The 17533-nt window shown below is 35.5% G+C and overlaps 1 protein-coding gene across 6 annotated transcripts in view; it reads right to left on the reverse strand.

Moving 5' to 3' along the window:
- The window catches only part of LOC118528227 (uncharacterized), a 938723-nt gene that overhangs the window by 826346 nt on the left and 94844 nt on the right, over positions 1 to 17533 (reverse strand). For 4 of the 6 annotated variants that reach the window (XM_078054970.1, XM_078054965.1, XM_078054968.1 and 1 more), the window contains exons 3-5: positions 16721 to 16855; positions 15633 to 15767; positions 4117 to 4281 (exon numbers count right to left, since the gene is read on the reverse strand). In XM_078054970.1, coding sequence (XP_077911096.1) covers positions 4117 to 4156 — 40 coding nt within the window. In that variant the 5' untranslated portion in view covers positions 4157 to 4281; positions 15633 to 15767; positions 16721 to 16855. The remainder of the gene's footprint in view (positions 1 to 4116; positions 4282 to 15632; positions 15768 to 16720; positions 16856 to 17533) is intronic. The other 2 variants (XM_078054967.1, XM_078054969.1) reach the window with 1 other exon arrangement.

The following is a 17533-nucleotide window of genomic DNA, read 5'->3' on the forward strand; positions in this document are numbered from 1 at the left end:
AAGATTGTTTTTAGGACTAAATGAGATAATGTATGCAAAGTGCCTGGTAGGAAACTTAAATGTAAAATTATTAAAGTGTTTTGCAAGAAGAGTTAAGCCTTCAATAAAATAACATTATAATGATGTTAGTTATATTGACTACCTCCCTTAGGAATTTCTTCCTTCTTATACTGATGCTCTTTAAACCATTACTCTGGCCTCTCCTTCATGACACTATCTGCTTCCTATCATTTCTCTGGTCCACCATCCAAGATATTCACAAAAATACACCCAGAACTCCTAATACATCTTTACCTATCCTCCAGCCTGCTTTTATTCCTGCATCCTCTGTAGGCATTAATATCCTCTGAGTTACCAAATCCAGAATCACTGCAGAGATTGTAAACTGACAGCTATAGGCTTAATCCAGGTGGAAGGTAAGTTTTGACTACATTGTACAGGTTTGTCTGTTGTTTTTAGTTACCATCATTTCAAAGTGAATGGATTTTTATATGAGAAGCCAAATTTAAGACTCCTTTTTGGAAACAGAATACAATATAAGATAGCATAGCGCACATTTTTAAATGGCAGAAGTCCACTGAAGCCTCAAGGCAACTGCCTTCTTTAAACTAGACATGTGTTCTACAATTTACCACAATCTCCACTACTGTCTTGCATATGGTCCAATGACTAAATTAATTACTTAACTGCTCTTCCTTTAATCATTTGAATTTATAATCTCCATAAGAGGGTTATTTGGACACCCCCTCAGTCCAGAGACCACCAAAAATGAGTCAGTTACATACAGTTCCTGTAAATTCTCCAATCTGACCTTGGAGGATCCAACTACTAACCTGGTTCAGACCCTCAGTATCTCCCTTTAGAAAGTGATTCTCCTTGTCTCTCACTTCTTTCCTATTCAATCTATTCCCTATACTGCCTCCAGAGTTATTTTCTTCAAAACACACCAAAAATGTAGTATACTATGTTGGTGAGAACAAGTACCCTGAAACTAAACTCTCTGGGTTCAGCTCTCACCTCTGCAACTTACTAGTTGTGAACCGTGACTTCAGCTTTAGACATGTTGAGTTTGTAGTCCCTATAAGCCATCAGTGAAGCTGACTAGCAAGCTTTAGAAAATGGGGGAACAAAAGTAAGAGTAGTTTTTAAAAAATAATAATAAAATAAAATAAATAAAAGTAAGAGTAGTGTTGGTCAATCAGAGAGTGGCATAAGAGTCCAAAGCATTTGAGGATAGAGAAGAGCAAGTACTAGGTAATGTCAGAGGCAATTACCAACTCTGCCTTTGGACAATTACATGCCACCTCTATGCCCATCTCTATCCCTGGCCACAATTATCTTCAGATTTTGTATTGTTGATTTATTATAATTTCTGATTGTGTTGACGATGATGATGATGTAGGGTACAATAAAGTTTGTAGAGACCTTTTACCAGTGCTATCTCACTCGATCTTCACAAGAAATCTATCAGAAATACATGAGAACTCTCATTCCCATTTTTCAGATGAGGAAACAGAATATGAAGAGTTAAATAGCTTCCCAATATATAACTTCAACTAGTGACAAAGTATATTCCAAACATTTTCTGACTCTTAAGTCTTAACCATATTCATACAATTAGGTTCAGTGTTCAACTTCAGGATATAGCCAGAAAAGGGGTTGTCTTTCACTAAATCACCATTCAAACTAATCTCCTTATTTTCTTGAAAGCTAATTGGATTCAACATAACTGAAGTTATTTGGAGATTCACACTGTTTGGCCTCCTGTTAAATGAGCTGTATTGTAAATACACATACAATATATGTATGTATAAAGCCCAGTGTTTAAGAACCCAAGCAATGAGCCAAATAGTCTGGGTTTGAATCCCAGCTCTACCATTTAGCAGCTGTGAAACTTTAGGCAGCTTATCTAATCTCTGAGACCCAGGATTCGGATGTGTGAATTGGAGATAATAGTATCTATCTACTTCCTTGGATTGTTGTAAAGCACCAGTAATTTAATACCTATAAACTGCTTATTTTTTTAGAACAATTATTATTATTGTTAAATTTAAAAATACTATTATATGCATTGTTTTATTTGGCCTCAAGAATTTCGTTCCCTCAAAAGCACACAAACAAATACATAATAAAGAAGATGATAAACAGAAAATGTTAGGCTAGGTCTATGGAGGAAACAAAATTTCCCAAACCTTCTCATTCACAGATGAATGGTGATATACTATAACTTCAGGAGACTAACCATGTTGTTTTCTGATTTATATTCAGAAGCCATAGTCCTAAATGATCACTACTGAAATTAAGTTGCCATGCCTTTTTATAAGTTAGGTTTTATGAAGAAAAACAAATGTTATCATGTGCCTTTAAGCATAGTGCAAGCGATGGTTATAAACTAAGAACAGGCATAGACTTTCTAAGTAACTCAAATTCCAACATTTAGAGGTATCTATACATTTTCTATAGACATTAAAAGCATCTGAGATGGAGATAATTGTATGAGACATACCAAAAAAGGCACTTTTATGCAGAGAATTTAAGCTTACCTCTTTTAGCTTTAAACACAAAAAGCAGAGAAAGCAGCAATCATTTTTAAATGAATTACCCTTTTCACCTTTGAGGATTTATTGAACTATAATGACTTAATTCAATTTAGATGTTGGAAAATATTTATATTTATATTGGAGTATTTCATTGCAAAAAGTATATACTATTTAAAAATCAAATAAAAGGAATGTATCAGTGCTATTCAAGCAAAAAACTCTTGAGTCAAGTTCTACCTAAACCCCACCCATTAAATTAGTCACTAAATATGGGTAGGTATTTAAATTTTGTAAAATTAAATGTATACCCTACTACCTTAAATATCTTATAATGCCTTCCATAGTAGTTTTTAAAATATAACTAGAAACCCACCCACCAAGGGGTATTTAGCACTTAGTCCAAATGAGAAAATAATTTTTTAATACCATCAATAAAAAGTTTAAGTCAAAGTTTGAAAAAAAAACTATATTTCATTTAAGGCTAATATCAAAGTTGTATTCTATACTGACTCAAAAAAATTTAATGACTTAGTATATAAACAATGTTGGTAAGAGGATATTTAGAAAATAAGATAAATTGATAGGAGTTAAATGATGACCATTCAAAAGATTATCACAAAACCATATATTACCAGTTGCCAGTTACAGATCTGGAAAATGCATTTTTAAGGGTGTTCATATCCAGCTCACAAATCATCGACACAGAGTGATTATTTATCATGTTTCTATGGGGAAAATGCAGGTTGAAAAAAATACCTTACTTAATTACACAAAGATCTTGTTTTGTTTTAATCTTCTAGGAGCTTCCATTATGCAAAACATAAAAGTTAAGAAAAAGTCAGGTTTAATTGCATACGCAGGTACCTACAACTCAGTATTTCCCTCACTACACATTGGAATTTAATGTCAGTAATTACCCATTTAAATCAATAATTGAATGAAACTTTATGAAAAGTTTAAAATACAATTTCATTGTTCTGCGGAACATTTAATACCTGGAACTGGGCCAACCAAAGATAATCCTTCATGATGGATTAAACAATTTACAAGCAATCCTATAGATCTAGGATGTGGAGTCATCCATGATTTGTCAGAGGCAGGCGTCTGATCTCAGGCAAGCAAGAGTGAGCTATGTGGATAAGCCTAGCTATCACACTGAGTGTCTGATTTTGTTGCTCTAGACTTAAGGATGGCAAGTACAATAATGCTTATAAGTGATTGGTCTATTTATTTTAGCTTTGCTTTTTTGTGTAAGTTGGCCATCAGAAAAAGTTTAACTGCTAGCAAATATAATAGAATAAAAATATAAATTCTTGGGAGGCAAATGTTGTCTGAAAATAGAAGTTTAGAATTAATTAAAGAATAGAATACAAAATGCAACAGCCCCACACAGGTTTAGATCTTAGGCATTGGTAAATCCACCATTAGCGAGTGTTCCAATAGTGAAAAACTCATTCATCAGGTAACAGAACTTCAGTGAAAACTGAAAACATGGTTAATTTGTCTATATATGTGACTATTTGTGGGAATCATGACTCTCAGAAGAAATGTGGTTTATGAGAAAGCCGGCACTCACCCTGTGGCGAAGCAACTGTTACTGAAGATTCCATCATCATGAGCAAAGTTTGGTCAAAGAATCTTATGAAAAAATTTTTTTTTTCTTTTTGCGTGACAGGAAGGTAATGAGGGGAAGCAGATTAGCCGCTGAGCAGAAGCATTTTCTTCTAGGTTGAACAACATCCTAAAAGAAAAGGACAGAAAGTACTCGATGAGACCCTAACCAACTTATACTGAAGAAAACACCTCTGGGAACCTATACACCTCAGAAGAAATTGTGAATGTTAGAGCAGGAGGAAAAGATCTGCTCTTCTGATCTGTGGCCCTGCTGTAGGCCTGATGATTAAACTAAGGCTGTCTCTGTCCTTCTTTAAACCCCAGGGCATTAAAGGGCAAACATAAGGGCCTCTCATACATGAACTGACAGTTCAATGAAGTCTTGGTTCACAGCCAACACTTTTGCAGACTGATTTCCTAAGTGCTGTGAGCCAAAAATTGAACAATATCTTGCTTTGCTGAACATCAATTAAAGATTCTGTTCATCAAAGATACTGCAAAGGGCCATCCACAGTGCTTGAGTTAGCACATTTAAGTTGAAGTTGTACAATTTATTTCCAAAGTAGGTAGTATTTTTTAAGGTTTAATAAATCATTTAATTTCTTTATTTGTAGAATCACTGAGGGTTTACTTAGTTTTTTTATACTTCAATGTATTCTATTAAAATACATACAGAATACATAAATATGCATATTCTGTATCACCTTTTAAAGGTACTACCTTACTATTTACCAGGCTAAATAATGCTAATCTCATACATATTAACATTTTCTCATTTTTAATAACAAAATATTTCCAAAGATCTTTATAGGTTTTTATAAATATTCCACTGGGTGTTATACGCAAACAATGAATCATAGAACACTACATCAAAACTAATGATGTAATGTATGGTGATTAACATAACATAATAGTAAAATAAATAAATAAATATTCCCTTACAATAGTATTTCAACCACTGCTTTTCTACTTAAACAAGTTCTTTTTAAAGAAAATATAGAGGAAAAGTTTATCCTGATCTTCAACGAAAGTATCCAAAATACTCAGAAGTATAGAAGTTTGAATAGACATTTTTACTGAAAATATTACTTTTTAAGTCAAAGTTTTCTTTATTTTTTTAAAGATTTTATTTATTTATTTGACAGAGAGAGAGAGGGAGCACAAGTAGGCAGAGCAGCAGGCAGAGGGAGAGGGAGAAGTAGGCTCTCCGCCAGGCAGGGAGCCCGACGTGGGGCTCGATCCCAGGACCCTGGGATCATGACCTGAGCCAAAGGCAGACGTTTAATGACTGAGGCACCCAGGTGCCCCCTAAATTTTCTTTAGTTACATTTCTTTTAAATGAACTATGTTCTATCTAAAGCTACATTTCTATTCACATATAATTTCCACTTTTTTTTCCCCTTTCATATCCTGGAAAATAGACTGCATTTCATAAAATAGTACCGTCATATTTACCTTAAATCATTTGTTCTCAAATGTCTTTGCTACACCAACACAACTGAAAAACATGACTCAATCAGAAATAGTGGCTTGCTAGCCAGTGATTTCAAATCATTAAAAAAAAAAATCCTCTAATGTTAAAACAAACACACAAACAACCCAGGTGAAAGGAAACATTGACTCTTCAGATTAGCCTACAAAAGGCCATTTAAAAAATTTCTTTCGGTTTTGTTTGGAAGGGAGTTCATTTGTTTATATATATTTTTTTAATTTCTCATTTTTGTGTCTTTTTGTACTTACCAATTCATATAGTTCAGGTTTAAATTGCCCAAAGGTACCAATGCAAACATTAAAAAGGTAGTTAAAATACATAAAACACAGAAGCAGAAGTCATCAGCATATATTACAATACCAAGTAGTACTTGTAAAGATGCTTCCAAACTCAATAGGTTGGATTTTCCTGCCAAGAATAATTAAGGCCTACACAAAACTCCACAAGTTTTCTTGTCACCCGTTAATGAACCTCAGAATTAATTTCCACAGTGCTGTAGCTATTCTGAGTTGTCCATATAGAAAAAAAGACCTAAACTGTTTAGGAATTTATAGATTATAATGGACCTTGAAATATACTTGGAAACAAACAATACTGAATGCACCAGTATGAGTGAATACCTACTAAATATAGTATTTATATCTCAAAATCAATGGTTTCACAGTTACCTCACCTAAAGTAATGCAAGCTCTCTGTCTTCTCATTTTAATGGATTGGGATGGTGGGGTGAGAGTAAGGAGTTTTTTGTGTGTTTGGGTGATGAAAGGAACAGCCTATAACTATAACAGACACATGAAAAGATGTTCAACATCTCTTAACATCAGAGAAATATATATCAAAACCACGATGAAATATCCTCTCACACCTGTCAGAATGGCTAAAATTAACAACATAGGAAACAATAGATGTTGGCAAGGATGTGGAGAAAGGGGAACGCTCCTGCATTGTTGGTGGGAATGCAAACTGGTGCAGCCACTCTGTAGAACAGTATGTTAAAGCAGCTTTTGTTAACAAAAAATTAAAAACAGGGGTGCCTGGGTGGCTCAGTCGTTAGGCGTCTGCCTTTGGCTCAGGTCATGAACCCACGGTCTTGGGATCGAGCCCCTGCAGGAAGCCTGCTTCTCCCTCTTCTCCTCCTCCTGCTTGTGTTCCCTCTCTCGCTGTATCTCTCTCTGTCAAATAAATAAAATCTTAAAAAGAAAAAAGTTAAAAATAGAACTACCCTATGACCCAGCAATTGCACTACTAGGTATTTACCCAAAGGATACAAAAATACTGATTCAAAGAGGTACATTCAGCCTGATGTTTATAGTAGCATTATTGATAATAGCCAAACTATGAGAAGAGCCCAAATGTCCATCAACTGATGAATGAATAAAGAAGAAGTGGGATATATATATATATATATATATATATATATATATATAATGGAATATTACTCATCCATATATATATAATGGAATATTACTCATCCATCAGAAAGAATGAAATCTTGCCATTTGCAACAACATGGATGGAGTTAGAGTGTGTTATTGTAAGCAAAATAAGTCAGTCAGAGAAAGACAAATACCGTATGATTTCACTCATATATGAAATTTAAGAAACAAAACAGATGAACATATGGGAGAGGGCAAAAAATAAAAAAAAAAAAAAGAGAGAGAGAGGGAAACAAACCGTAAGAGACTCTTAAAGATAGAGAACAAACTGAGGGTTGATGGAGGGATGTGGGTGGGGGGGATGGGCTAGATGGGTGACCGGTATTAAGGAGGGCACTTGTTATGATAAGCACTGGGTGTTGTATTAAGTAAGGAATCACTGAATTCTACTCCTGAAACCAGTAGAGTGGGGGCTCCCTGCTCAACAGGGAGTCTGCTTCTCCTTTTCCCTCTGCCCCTCTCCCTGCTCATGTTCAATCACTCTCTCTCAAATAAACCAATAAAATCTTTAAAAATCAATAAATAAATATTTGAAAAGAAAAAGAAAAAAGAGAAAGTAAAAGCCTGTAAGATAGAAAGGCCAAACACAGAAAGATTTTTACAATTGGAAATATATTTTAGATCCTATTTGTTGACCAGGTGTACTGAGTACCTCCTGTCAGTGAAAGGAGAATTTCTCCAGGAAACCATGGGTTAGCCACACAGTAAGTGGTACAATTACACCAGTGCTACCACCCTTCACATGCACCACACTTTACAGTCTACAGAGTGTTTTCAAACTCATGAACTCTGTCTCCTTATGTTCATGGTATCAGCTCTGGGAGTTAATAGGTATCATAATTATCCTCATTCTGTGGATGAAGAAACTGAGGCTCAGAGACACCCATTTATTCCAAGAAACCAACATACAGAAGACAATTTTGCTTAAAGTTCCAAACCATATTCTGAAGTACCACTGACTGGCCCTACCCCTTTACACACTGACACTCAGTGTGACCTGGCGGTCCCGCAGCTTGAGACTACACACCTTTCCAAGGCAGAATGCTACCTCTACACAGAACAGCACAGTAAGCAAAGTACTGGCTCCACTACTTCTTGGTGAGATTATCCTGAATTCCAGTTCCTACAGTTTGTAACTGCTACCTTAAGAAATAGCTTGGAAAATTAAATTAAATGCAATTTTTAAAAATTGCATTGCAAATCATGAAATGCTACATAAAATTCAATCCTTTCAGTACACAAATATTAAATGTCTTCCGTGTGGCAGGTGCTGTGAATATAATGATTAGCAAAACAAATATGGTTTCTCATCTCCTGATGCTGGTTGATGGTTACTAGTCTGGATGATGATCATTAGTGATCTTAGGTTGATTAGCACACTTAAACAGAAATCTGTAATAAAGTAGCATTTTCATAAAACCAAGACCAGAAGCAAAATGAGTAACAGAAAGAGCACAGATCGTGTGAGAAGATAGTTTCATTTATTCACCCCACTGGCTGGATGCTTAGAGTACAGTGTCTTGTTTTAGATACGTAGCAAAGAAATGATGTGAACAATTTGGAAATGATTCATAGGCAAGCTACAAACATGGTTAATTGGCTGGAAAATAACATCTGTAGAAAAAAATTTAAAGGACCATGCTTTTTAACCTAGAAAACAAAAAAATTAAAAGAAGCTTAATAAGAGTTGTCAGATGAATTCAGTTATATAAATTTTTTTCTTTCTGCCTCCACTGAGGACAAAGAAACTCAAGCTGAAGCATAAAAGTTTGGTTAGATTGGAAGGGAGGCAAGGGGGTCCTATTGCAAGAGTTCTTAAATAAATGATTACCTTAAAAATTAAATTGAAAAATGTTTTTCCTCTCTCTCTCTCTCTTTTTTTTTTCAGTAATAAGTGACATTCTCTTGTGTCAGAAATTGTGTGGATATGGGGGAATAAACTCAGTGATTTCTCAAGGTCCTGCAAGCCCTACCACTATTAGTTGGTGCTTATTTCTCTACAATCAATAAAAGGATCCATTACCTTTCATTCAAATTTATTCTGAAAAAGAGTGGGACAGGGAAGGAGGAGCTGGCTTTAACAATTATCTTCATTTTTAATAAAGAACACTGCATGGAAATTAGACAGTTGTTCTACATGTCCTCAGAGGCCAATGCCACAAAGAACTAGCTTAAGTGAGAGAACGTCGAAGATTTGGGTTAGAGGACCCCTAAATACCAGGCAGGGAAAAGCAGAGTGGGTCAGTGAGAACATATTTAATATTAGCAGGGTTGGACAACTGAGAACATAAGTACTGAGTAGAACTAGATTCCACCCCAACAGGGGACATGTGTTGTTCCACATATATGACATAACTTCTTTTTTCTAAGATTATATTTTTAAGTAATCTCTGCACCCAATGTGGGGCTCAAACTCACAACCCTGAGATCAAGAGTCACATGCTTTACTGACTGCCAAGGGGTCCCACATGCCAGCCAGGGGACCCAATATTACATAAATTTTTAAGATAATATTTTAATCTGCTTTTCAGTACGTTTTCCATAATGTCAACTCAATATCATGATTTTATCTCTTCCCCCCCCCTTTTTTTTAATTTGTTTGTAAAACAAAAATCTAGCTAAATCCTCCCCAACCACACCCACTGAGAGCATCAGAGAAGTCTAGCATTGGTTGCTGTGGTATGAAATAAAACATTTTAAATACTCAAACAAAATCTATTATGTATCCATAATGTCTACTTTAGCAGTTTGGAGACAATTTTTATGTAGGAATTCCACTTATATTCTATTTATTTATACCCCACCTCTTTTTTAAAGGATTTGAGATTGTTTTCAACAAAAGACATCATAATAAGGTAAAGAAAACAGACACATAAAATCAAGAAAAGGCGAAAAAGAGAACTCAAGTGTGCTAATTGTAAGGTTTTGTTTTAAAAGCAGTTGTAACTGATCTTTAAACTTGGTTCTTGCCACCCATAGTAAAAAGAGAAATACAATATAATAAAGACTTTATAATGATCCCAATAAAGAAGCATTCTGATTTCTAAGGCAGAAAAGCTTCTTATAATACTAGTTACTGATTTCAACTTTTCTGAAAATAATAGGATTATGTGTTCACTGAAGATAATTTGGAGAGTACAAAAAATATAGAAAAGAGAGGGGGAAAAAAATCATCCAAAATCCTACCCTCAGAAACAGCCATTTTTTACCACTTCAGGATATTCCCTTCCAATCTCTTTTCTGTGCAGTCTACATGATTTAAATCAAACTATTTAATTTTGAACTCTCTTTGTTTCAGTTGACATGATGTTAAATTAAGACATGAATCTTTTTCATGACTGCATAATGCTTTGCTATGTGAATATAGTATATTTTATTAATCATTCCTTTAATGTAAGCTATTCATATTATTTCTAAGTTTTTACAATTATAAATAATGATTTATTAGGGTGGCTGGCTGGCTCAGTTGGTAGAACATGTGACTCTTGATTTCGGGGTTGTGAGTTCAAGCCCCACGTTGGGTGTAGAGATTACTTAAATAAAATCTTTTTTTTTTTAAATAATGCTTTATTGCACATCTTTATGCATAAACCTTTATCTTCATCTCTGAGAATTTCCTTTAGGAGATACTCCTAAAACTGAAATTACTTGGTCAATGGGTATAAACATTTTAAGGATTCTTCATATGGTTTTCTGTTAAAGACAATCATCCCAATAGAGTGCTATGCAGCTGTGCAAAAAAGTGAGGGAGATTACTATGAACTGATACAAAATGATCTCTAGAAAATATTGGTAGATTTTAAAAAAAAAGTACAAAAAAACACATATATGTATTTTTCCTTAATTTTCATTCTTTGTTACTCCCCCCCAAAAAAAATCTATCTTGAAGGGGCTTCCACCAGTCAAATCTGGGACAATAAGTAATGAATGGTAAGCCATTTTTAAAAATAGGAATTCATGAATCCATACAGACAAATGAAGGATAAGGGAAAAAGTGCTTTCACTTACAGTAGAGTGCTGCAGACCAAATGATAAACACAAAGGGAGTACTGAAGTTGAAAATGAGCATTTTACAACCATCATTGTGAAGTTTGGAAAGAGCAGAATCACCAATGGTTGCTAAATCTCAGGGGAGTTTTTATGAAGAGTCGAATATTTATGTGATCTTAAAGTGTAAAAGCACAGAAAAAAATAATAACTACACTTTGGAGAAATCAGACCACCCTTGATCAGGTAAACAAATTAACATTACCAGTGAGGGTCAGTTAAACATCATGTGCCTTCAGATGTGGTCATCTGAGAAGTACACATCTGGTTTCAATCGAGAATGTATAGATTAGAATAATGAGAATCATTAGACAAGCACAAAATGTGAAATGTTCTATTAAAGAAGAGAGGATAATCTATATTCTTCAAAGATGTCAAGGTCATAAAGACAAAGTAGGGCTGTGGAAATGTTCTAGATTAAAGGAGGCTAAAGAGACATGACAACTTAGTGCAATACCTAATCTGAGACTGAAACCTATCCTGTACTGAAGGGAAAGAAACTGGTAATAAAGATTATTGAATCAATTGAGAAAATTATAGAATGAATGGTAGACCAGATAAAAATTATCACATCAATATTAAATTCACTAACACCAATAACTGTACCATGAATATTTAAGAGAATATTCCTAAGGAAATACACTCTGATGTGTTCAGGTCTAAAGGGTCATGATGTATGTATCTTAGCCTCAAATAGTTCCACAAGATAGTTATAAATCAAATGGAGTAGTAGGGGCACCTGGGTGGCTCAGTCGGTTAAGCGGCTGTCTTGGGCTTGGGTCATGATCTCAGGGTCCTGGGATGGAGCTCTGCGACCAGTTCCTGGGTTGGGCGGGGAGCCTGCTTCTCCCTCTGCCCCTCCACTTTTCCCCTCCCCCCACCTCCCCTCCTTGTGCACGTGTGCTCTTTCTCTCAAATTTTTTTTAAGATTTTATTTATTTATTTGACAGAGAGAGACACAGCCAGAGAGGGAATACAAGCAGGGGGAGTGGGAGAGGGAGAAGCAGGCTTCCCGCTGAGCATGGACTCCCATGCAGGGCTCAATCCCAGGACCCCGAGATCATGACCTGAGTGGAAGGCAGATCCATCGATGGATCTGGATAAAAGTTATGCAAGTGTTCTTTGTACTAATCACATTCTTGCAATCATTCTATAAGCATGAAATTATTTGCAAATAAAAAGTTAAAAAATTTAATTAAAAAATTAATTGTTCCAACTTACTCTCCTACCAACAATTGTTTGAAGTACCTCCCTCATTTCTTCCTTACCAATAGAGTATTGTTTTTTGCAATCTGCTATTTTGATAGGAAGAAGTAGTATATTATGTACATTTATTTGCTACTAGTGAGGTTGAAAATGTGTCTATATGTTTATTAGAAATTTGTATTTTTCTTACCTGTAAATGATTTTCTTTTTCATTTCCAGGCACAATTTTCTTAAATAAATGACTGTAGCTTCAATAGGCCCATTGATGAATGTTGTCATTAACAAAATCTTCGACTACATTTTCATAGAATATTCAGAATTGGGTTTTATAGGGTTGTTCCCTTCAGTAAATTCAATAAAGTTAAAGGTATAATTTAATGTAGGCAAGAGGTCACTCTACAAGAGGTCATTCCCTTCCAGAGGGGCCAATTTTCATTTTTTTTAATTACCATGCACTCCAGGTAGATCGCCACTAGGTGGGAGTAGTGCACAGCGCTATAGTGGAAACAACGGGAACACTTCAATCAGCTTACATCTAAGAAGCAGTCATTCATTCATTCATTCATTCAATTAACCTGCAAGTCTTTTTTCCAGGTACTGTGTTAAACTGCTGATTTTTTTGCACTGCTGCCTTATAGATTTAAAAATACGGATTATTAATATTTTAATCAGAACGAATTTCCTTTTTGAAAATTATTTCAAAACGTATTGAACAAATATCAAATATAATCAAGTTTTTTAAAACAAATTTAAATCCTTTGATAATTAATATCGTGCCTCACTATATGTTAGCCATCCAATTAGCAGCTCAGTCTATCCCTATAGATTACCAAATGCAATGAATGCACTGTACTTCACCCTGGACTCTTTAACCTAAGATCAAAACCACTTCTACCTTCCTTGCTGGGTTAGTCACCTCTCTGCATTCTCCCAGTTTAAGAAACAGGCCTCAAAGAATAGGAGGTTGTTCACACCACTCTAATGGCCTCACTAATGCTGCTCACCTCACAGACCTCAAATCTGCTTTCAGGTAACACCACACCATTTAGGCCAAGGAGGTAGCCCTTCTTCCTTTCAGAAACAGTTGTTCTTTAGCCCAATCAAAAGGAGCCATTGATCTACTTTTTATACATAAAGAGTTTAGTTTTCTTCATGACACTGGCTCCTTCTATTAGAACTTTTTCATTTAAGGGGCACCTGGGTGGTGCAGTCAGCTAAGCAACTGACTCTTGGTTTCAGCTCAGGTCGTGATCTCAGGGTCATGGGGTCCAGCCCAGAGTTGGTTTCTGCACTCAGCACTGCGTCTGCTTAAAACTCTCTCTGCCCCTCCACCCTGCACTCGTGTGTGCACTCTCTCTCTCTCTAAAATAAATAAATCTTTAAAAAAAAATAAATTTTTTCACTTAAAAATAAAATACAATTATTTACTAAGGAACAGACCTATAACTCAACCATTTAGCAACAAGCCTCACATTTTAACCGGACAAAGAAATTTATCAGTTTTAAACAATTTGAGTGAACAACAGGAAGTCAGAAGGTGCCAAAAAAATTATCGCATCATACTTGTATTACCTGAATTTTAATATATTAAGTAGACCAAGAAAGTGTGATGATATTAGACAAATATAAATACCTCTTTTTAATAAATAGTTTTGATTCTGAATAAGGCAAGTAGCAAGCAATCTGATTTTCTTTACTGAGAGGTTCCTTTTGAAAATTATCCCCTCATCCTTATGTCTTTGAATGTTCTACTTAGGTGCTTTGTATTTAAAAATTAATATCTAGGGGCACCTGGGTGGCTCAGTCAGTTAAGTGCCCGACTCTTGATTTTGGCTCAGGTCATGATTTCAGGATTGTGATGTGGAGCCCCATGTCGGGCTCCATGCTCAGCGCAGGGTCTGCTTAAGATTCTCTCTCCTTCTGCTCCTCCACTGCTCACACACTCACTCACTCACTCTCTCTTTCTAAAATAAATAAAATCTTTTAAAAAAATCAATACCTATACATTGAATGGCATTCAGATTTACTGTTTATACTGTCACAACAAATTTCTATATTAAAATATTATTTGCCTATATCTGTGTAGCAATTGATAATTTGTGTTTTGTTTTTAGGACATTTGATTTCATTAACGTATTGCTGCTCCTCTATATTATTTTCCCTCCCCATTTCTTGCTCCCACATCCATATCCCTCTTGTCACCTAAGTCTCTATCTTCAGTCGCCTTCCTCAACTCTCTGCCCTGCCTGAACCTAAGACCTCATTATCTCTGTCATAGACATTTAGTAGCCTTCTAATACCGCTTCTGGGATCAAGAAATAAAAATAAAGCATGAGACCAGCTCACTAGGAGAGAGCTCAATAATAATCCTCCAAAGAAGGGGAAAAAATTATTACTGTTACTGCAAACCACTGATCAATTAATCCACTGATCAACAGGGATTTCCATAACTTTTGGCTTTATAAGTTTCTATAGCAGTGAATAAAGTCAAGAACTACAAATTCCTGCCTTCATCTTCGCCTCTCTACTATCTCTTCCTCACATTTCAGAGGAATGACGAATCAAGTCTACCTCATGCTTCAAACCCTTCAGTGGTTCCCCACTGACCTTGAGACTAAGTTCAAATTCTGTAACATAGTTAGAGACCCTTTCAAAATCTGACCTCCGTTTAGCATTCCGGCTTCATCTCTTTTCAGTCACCTCCATCTCACATTTGCTGGGCAGCACCCTAAATTTCCCTCAAGTACCATGCCTCTTCTGGCCTCTAGGCTTTTGCACAGCTATACCCTATGTCATTAACATGCTTCCTAACTTTTACATCTTTCAAAGTCCAGCCTGGATATTTTTCCAGGAAGCCTTTCCTGATCTTGCTGATAGTAATTATTCTGTCTTCTTCTGTATCTCACATATTATTTCATTTACCACACTGCAATATAATTAACTTACATTCCTGTCTCCCATACTCCATTACAGTTCTTTAAAACAGGAACTAAAAGTTACATTTTGTACCACTATAGGATAGTGCCTGACCTATAACAGGGGCTGAACATCAATTTAATTGAACTAAAAATGCTATTCCTGGGGCGCCGGGGTGGCTCAGATGGTTAGGCATCTGCCTTTGGCTCAGGTCATGATCCCAGGGTCCTGAGATCGAGCCCCATGTCCGGCTCCCTGCTCAGTACGGAGCCTGCTTCTCCCCTTCCTCTGCCATTACCTCCACTTGCGCTCTCTGGTTCTGTCTATCTCTCCGTCAAATAAATAAATAAAACTTTAAAAAAAAATGCTATTCCTTGGCACCTGGGTGGCTCAGTTGGTTAAGTGTCCATATCTTGATTTAGGCTCAGGTCATGATCTCAGGGTTGTGAGATCAAGTCGGGCTCTGCACTGGGCGTGCTTAAGATTCTGTCCCCCACACACTCTCTCTCTTTCTCGCTAAAAAAAAAAAAAAAAGCTATTCCATAATCAGTTTAATAAAGAATCTCTTCCATGAGTAATTACATTAGCAGGTTACTCTATTTCTGGCCAGCTTGGTTTTCTTTGCAAAAAGAAACGATCCTATTACTGGTTTACATTTATATTACCATTAAACACTCAGTTATTACCAAGGTGGGACCAATGATAGAAATGGTTATGCTTGATATTGCCCTCTCCAGAGTCCCAATTATAATTTATAATTGTTCTTTGATATAATGGAAGTAATCATAATTAATAATTTTCATTATAATTAATATCTAGTATTTATTATTTGCCTGACATTAGACTTTGTTCTTTTATATGATTATCTAATTCAACCCTCAAAACAACTCTTCCCCATTTCTTATTTAAATAGATCTGCATTGATGTGGCCTCCAGGTCACTTTGAAAATAAATACATTAATTGGTTATTTATTTCGTGGCAGTACACATAAATTGTCTTCACAAAGCATTTGTCCAGTATCCGTAAGGAGAATAAATCAGGATACAGACATGAAAATGTATTTAAGCCCTTTTCCTGAAAATATTTGCTTCAGGGGAATTTAATGTCTTCGCCCAGTAAGTTTTCCAGGCTAGTTTAATACACAAGTGAATTAAAAACATGAACAAATGGCAATGCTGCAAGCATGGTGAGTTTATTGACTTTTGTTGTGTAGGAATATGTACTGGATAGGACAGTTAATGGCAGAAATGCCTGGTGCAGTAGACTCTGCCTTGTTTGACATACTGATGTAAAAATGAGTACTATTGATTAATTTTTTTAAAAGACAATTTTCCAGAGACTAGATTAGAATCTGAAAATGCTATTAACCTCACAGCAATGGAAAAGACTCTAACTCTGTTTGATGGAGGCAGCTGACGAGAAATTCAGGTTAGGGGCCAATCACCTCAAAAAAATTAGTTCACCGTACCAGTTGCAGTAGCAAGGGAATATGGTTTTGAACATCCTCCAACTGGATCTGATGTTTCTAGAAGCTCTGAAACACCAGTGGGAGAATATGCACACAAGTATAAATTTCCAAGGCATCCTTTTTTTTCTTTTTTCCCTGTAGGGTTAAGAGAACAAAAAGGGGGAAAAAGATAATGCTTGCTTGTTTATGCATTCATTGTTTGTCAAATAAGAATACTCCTTCACAAATGAAGAATCCTGAATTTTACCAACTCAAACATGTAACTCAAGGATTATTTGCATAGAACTATTTGATTTTCTGCTTTTTTTTCTCTGTTTTATTTAGGTAAATCTTTCTTTGTTTGGGGAATACTGGAATAAGGAGTTTTCACTAATTCTGACAGTTTGAGGACTAGAATTATAAATGATAAAAGTGTAAGATTAGAATTGTCAGTGATATGAATTGGTTTAAAAAGAGGAAATCTGTGAGTAAAACTAGGATAGAGCTACTGTGAATATATGTATTTTATAGGAGAAGTGGTAGGGCAGAGTTCAGAAGATTTGAGTTTTACAGCTTTAATTATCTACCCAAACTATCCTGCCAAAAATTAATCTTCTGTATTTGTTAGAAAATATGACTCTTTTATTAAAAGTATACTCTCACTTTATTCAAAATAAGTTCCTAACAGGGAAAAAAAACACATTTCAATATTAATTTTTAGAGCCTACTTAAAGCATCAGTGGTAGTGATAACTTGAGTTAACATATGAAAGTCACTGGTTAAAAATATTAGAAGCTGGGGTGCCTGGGTGGCTCATTCAGTTAAGTGTCTGCC

The sequence above is a fragment of the Halichoerus grypus genome, chromosome 9, assembly GCF_964656455.1.
Source record: "Halichoerus grypus chromosome 9, mHalGry1.hap1.1, whole genome shotgun sequence".
NCBI lineage: Eukaryota > Metazoa > Chordata > Mammalia > Carnivora > Phocidae > Halichoerus > Halichoerus grypus.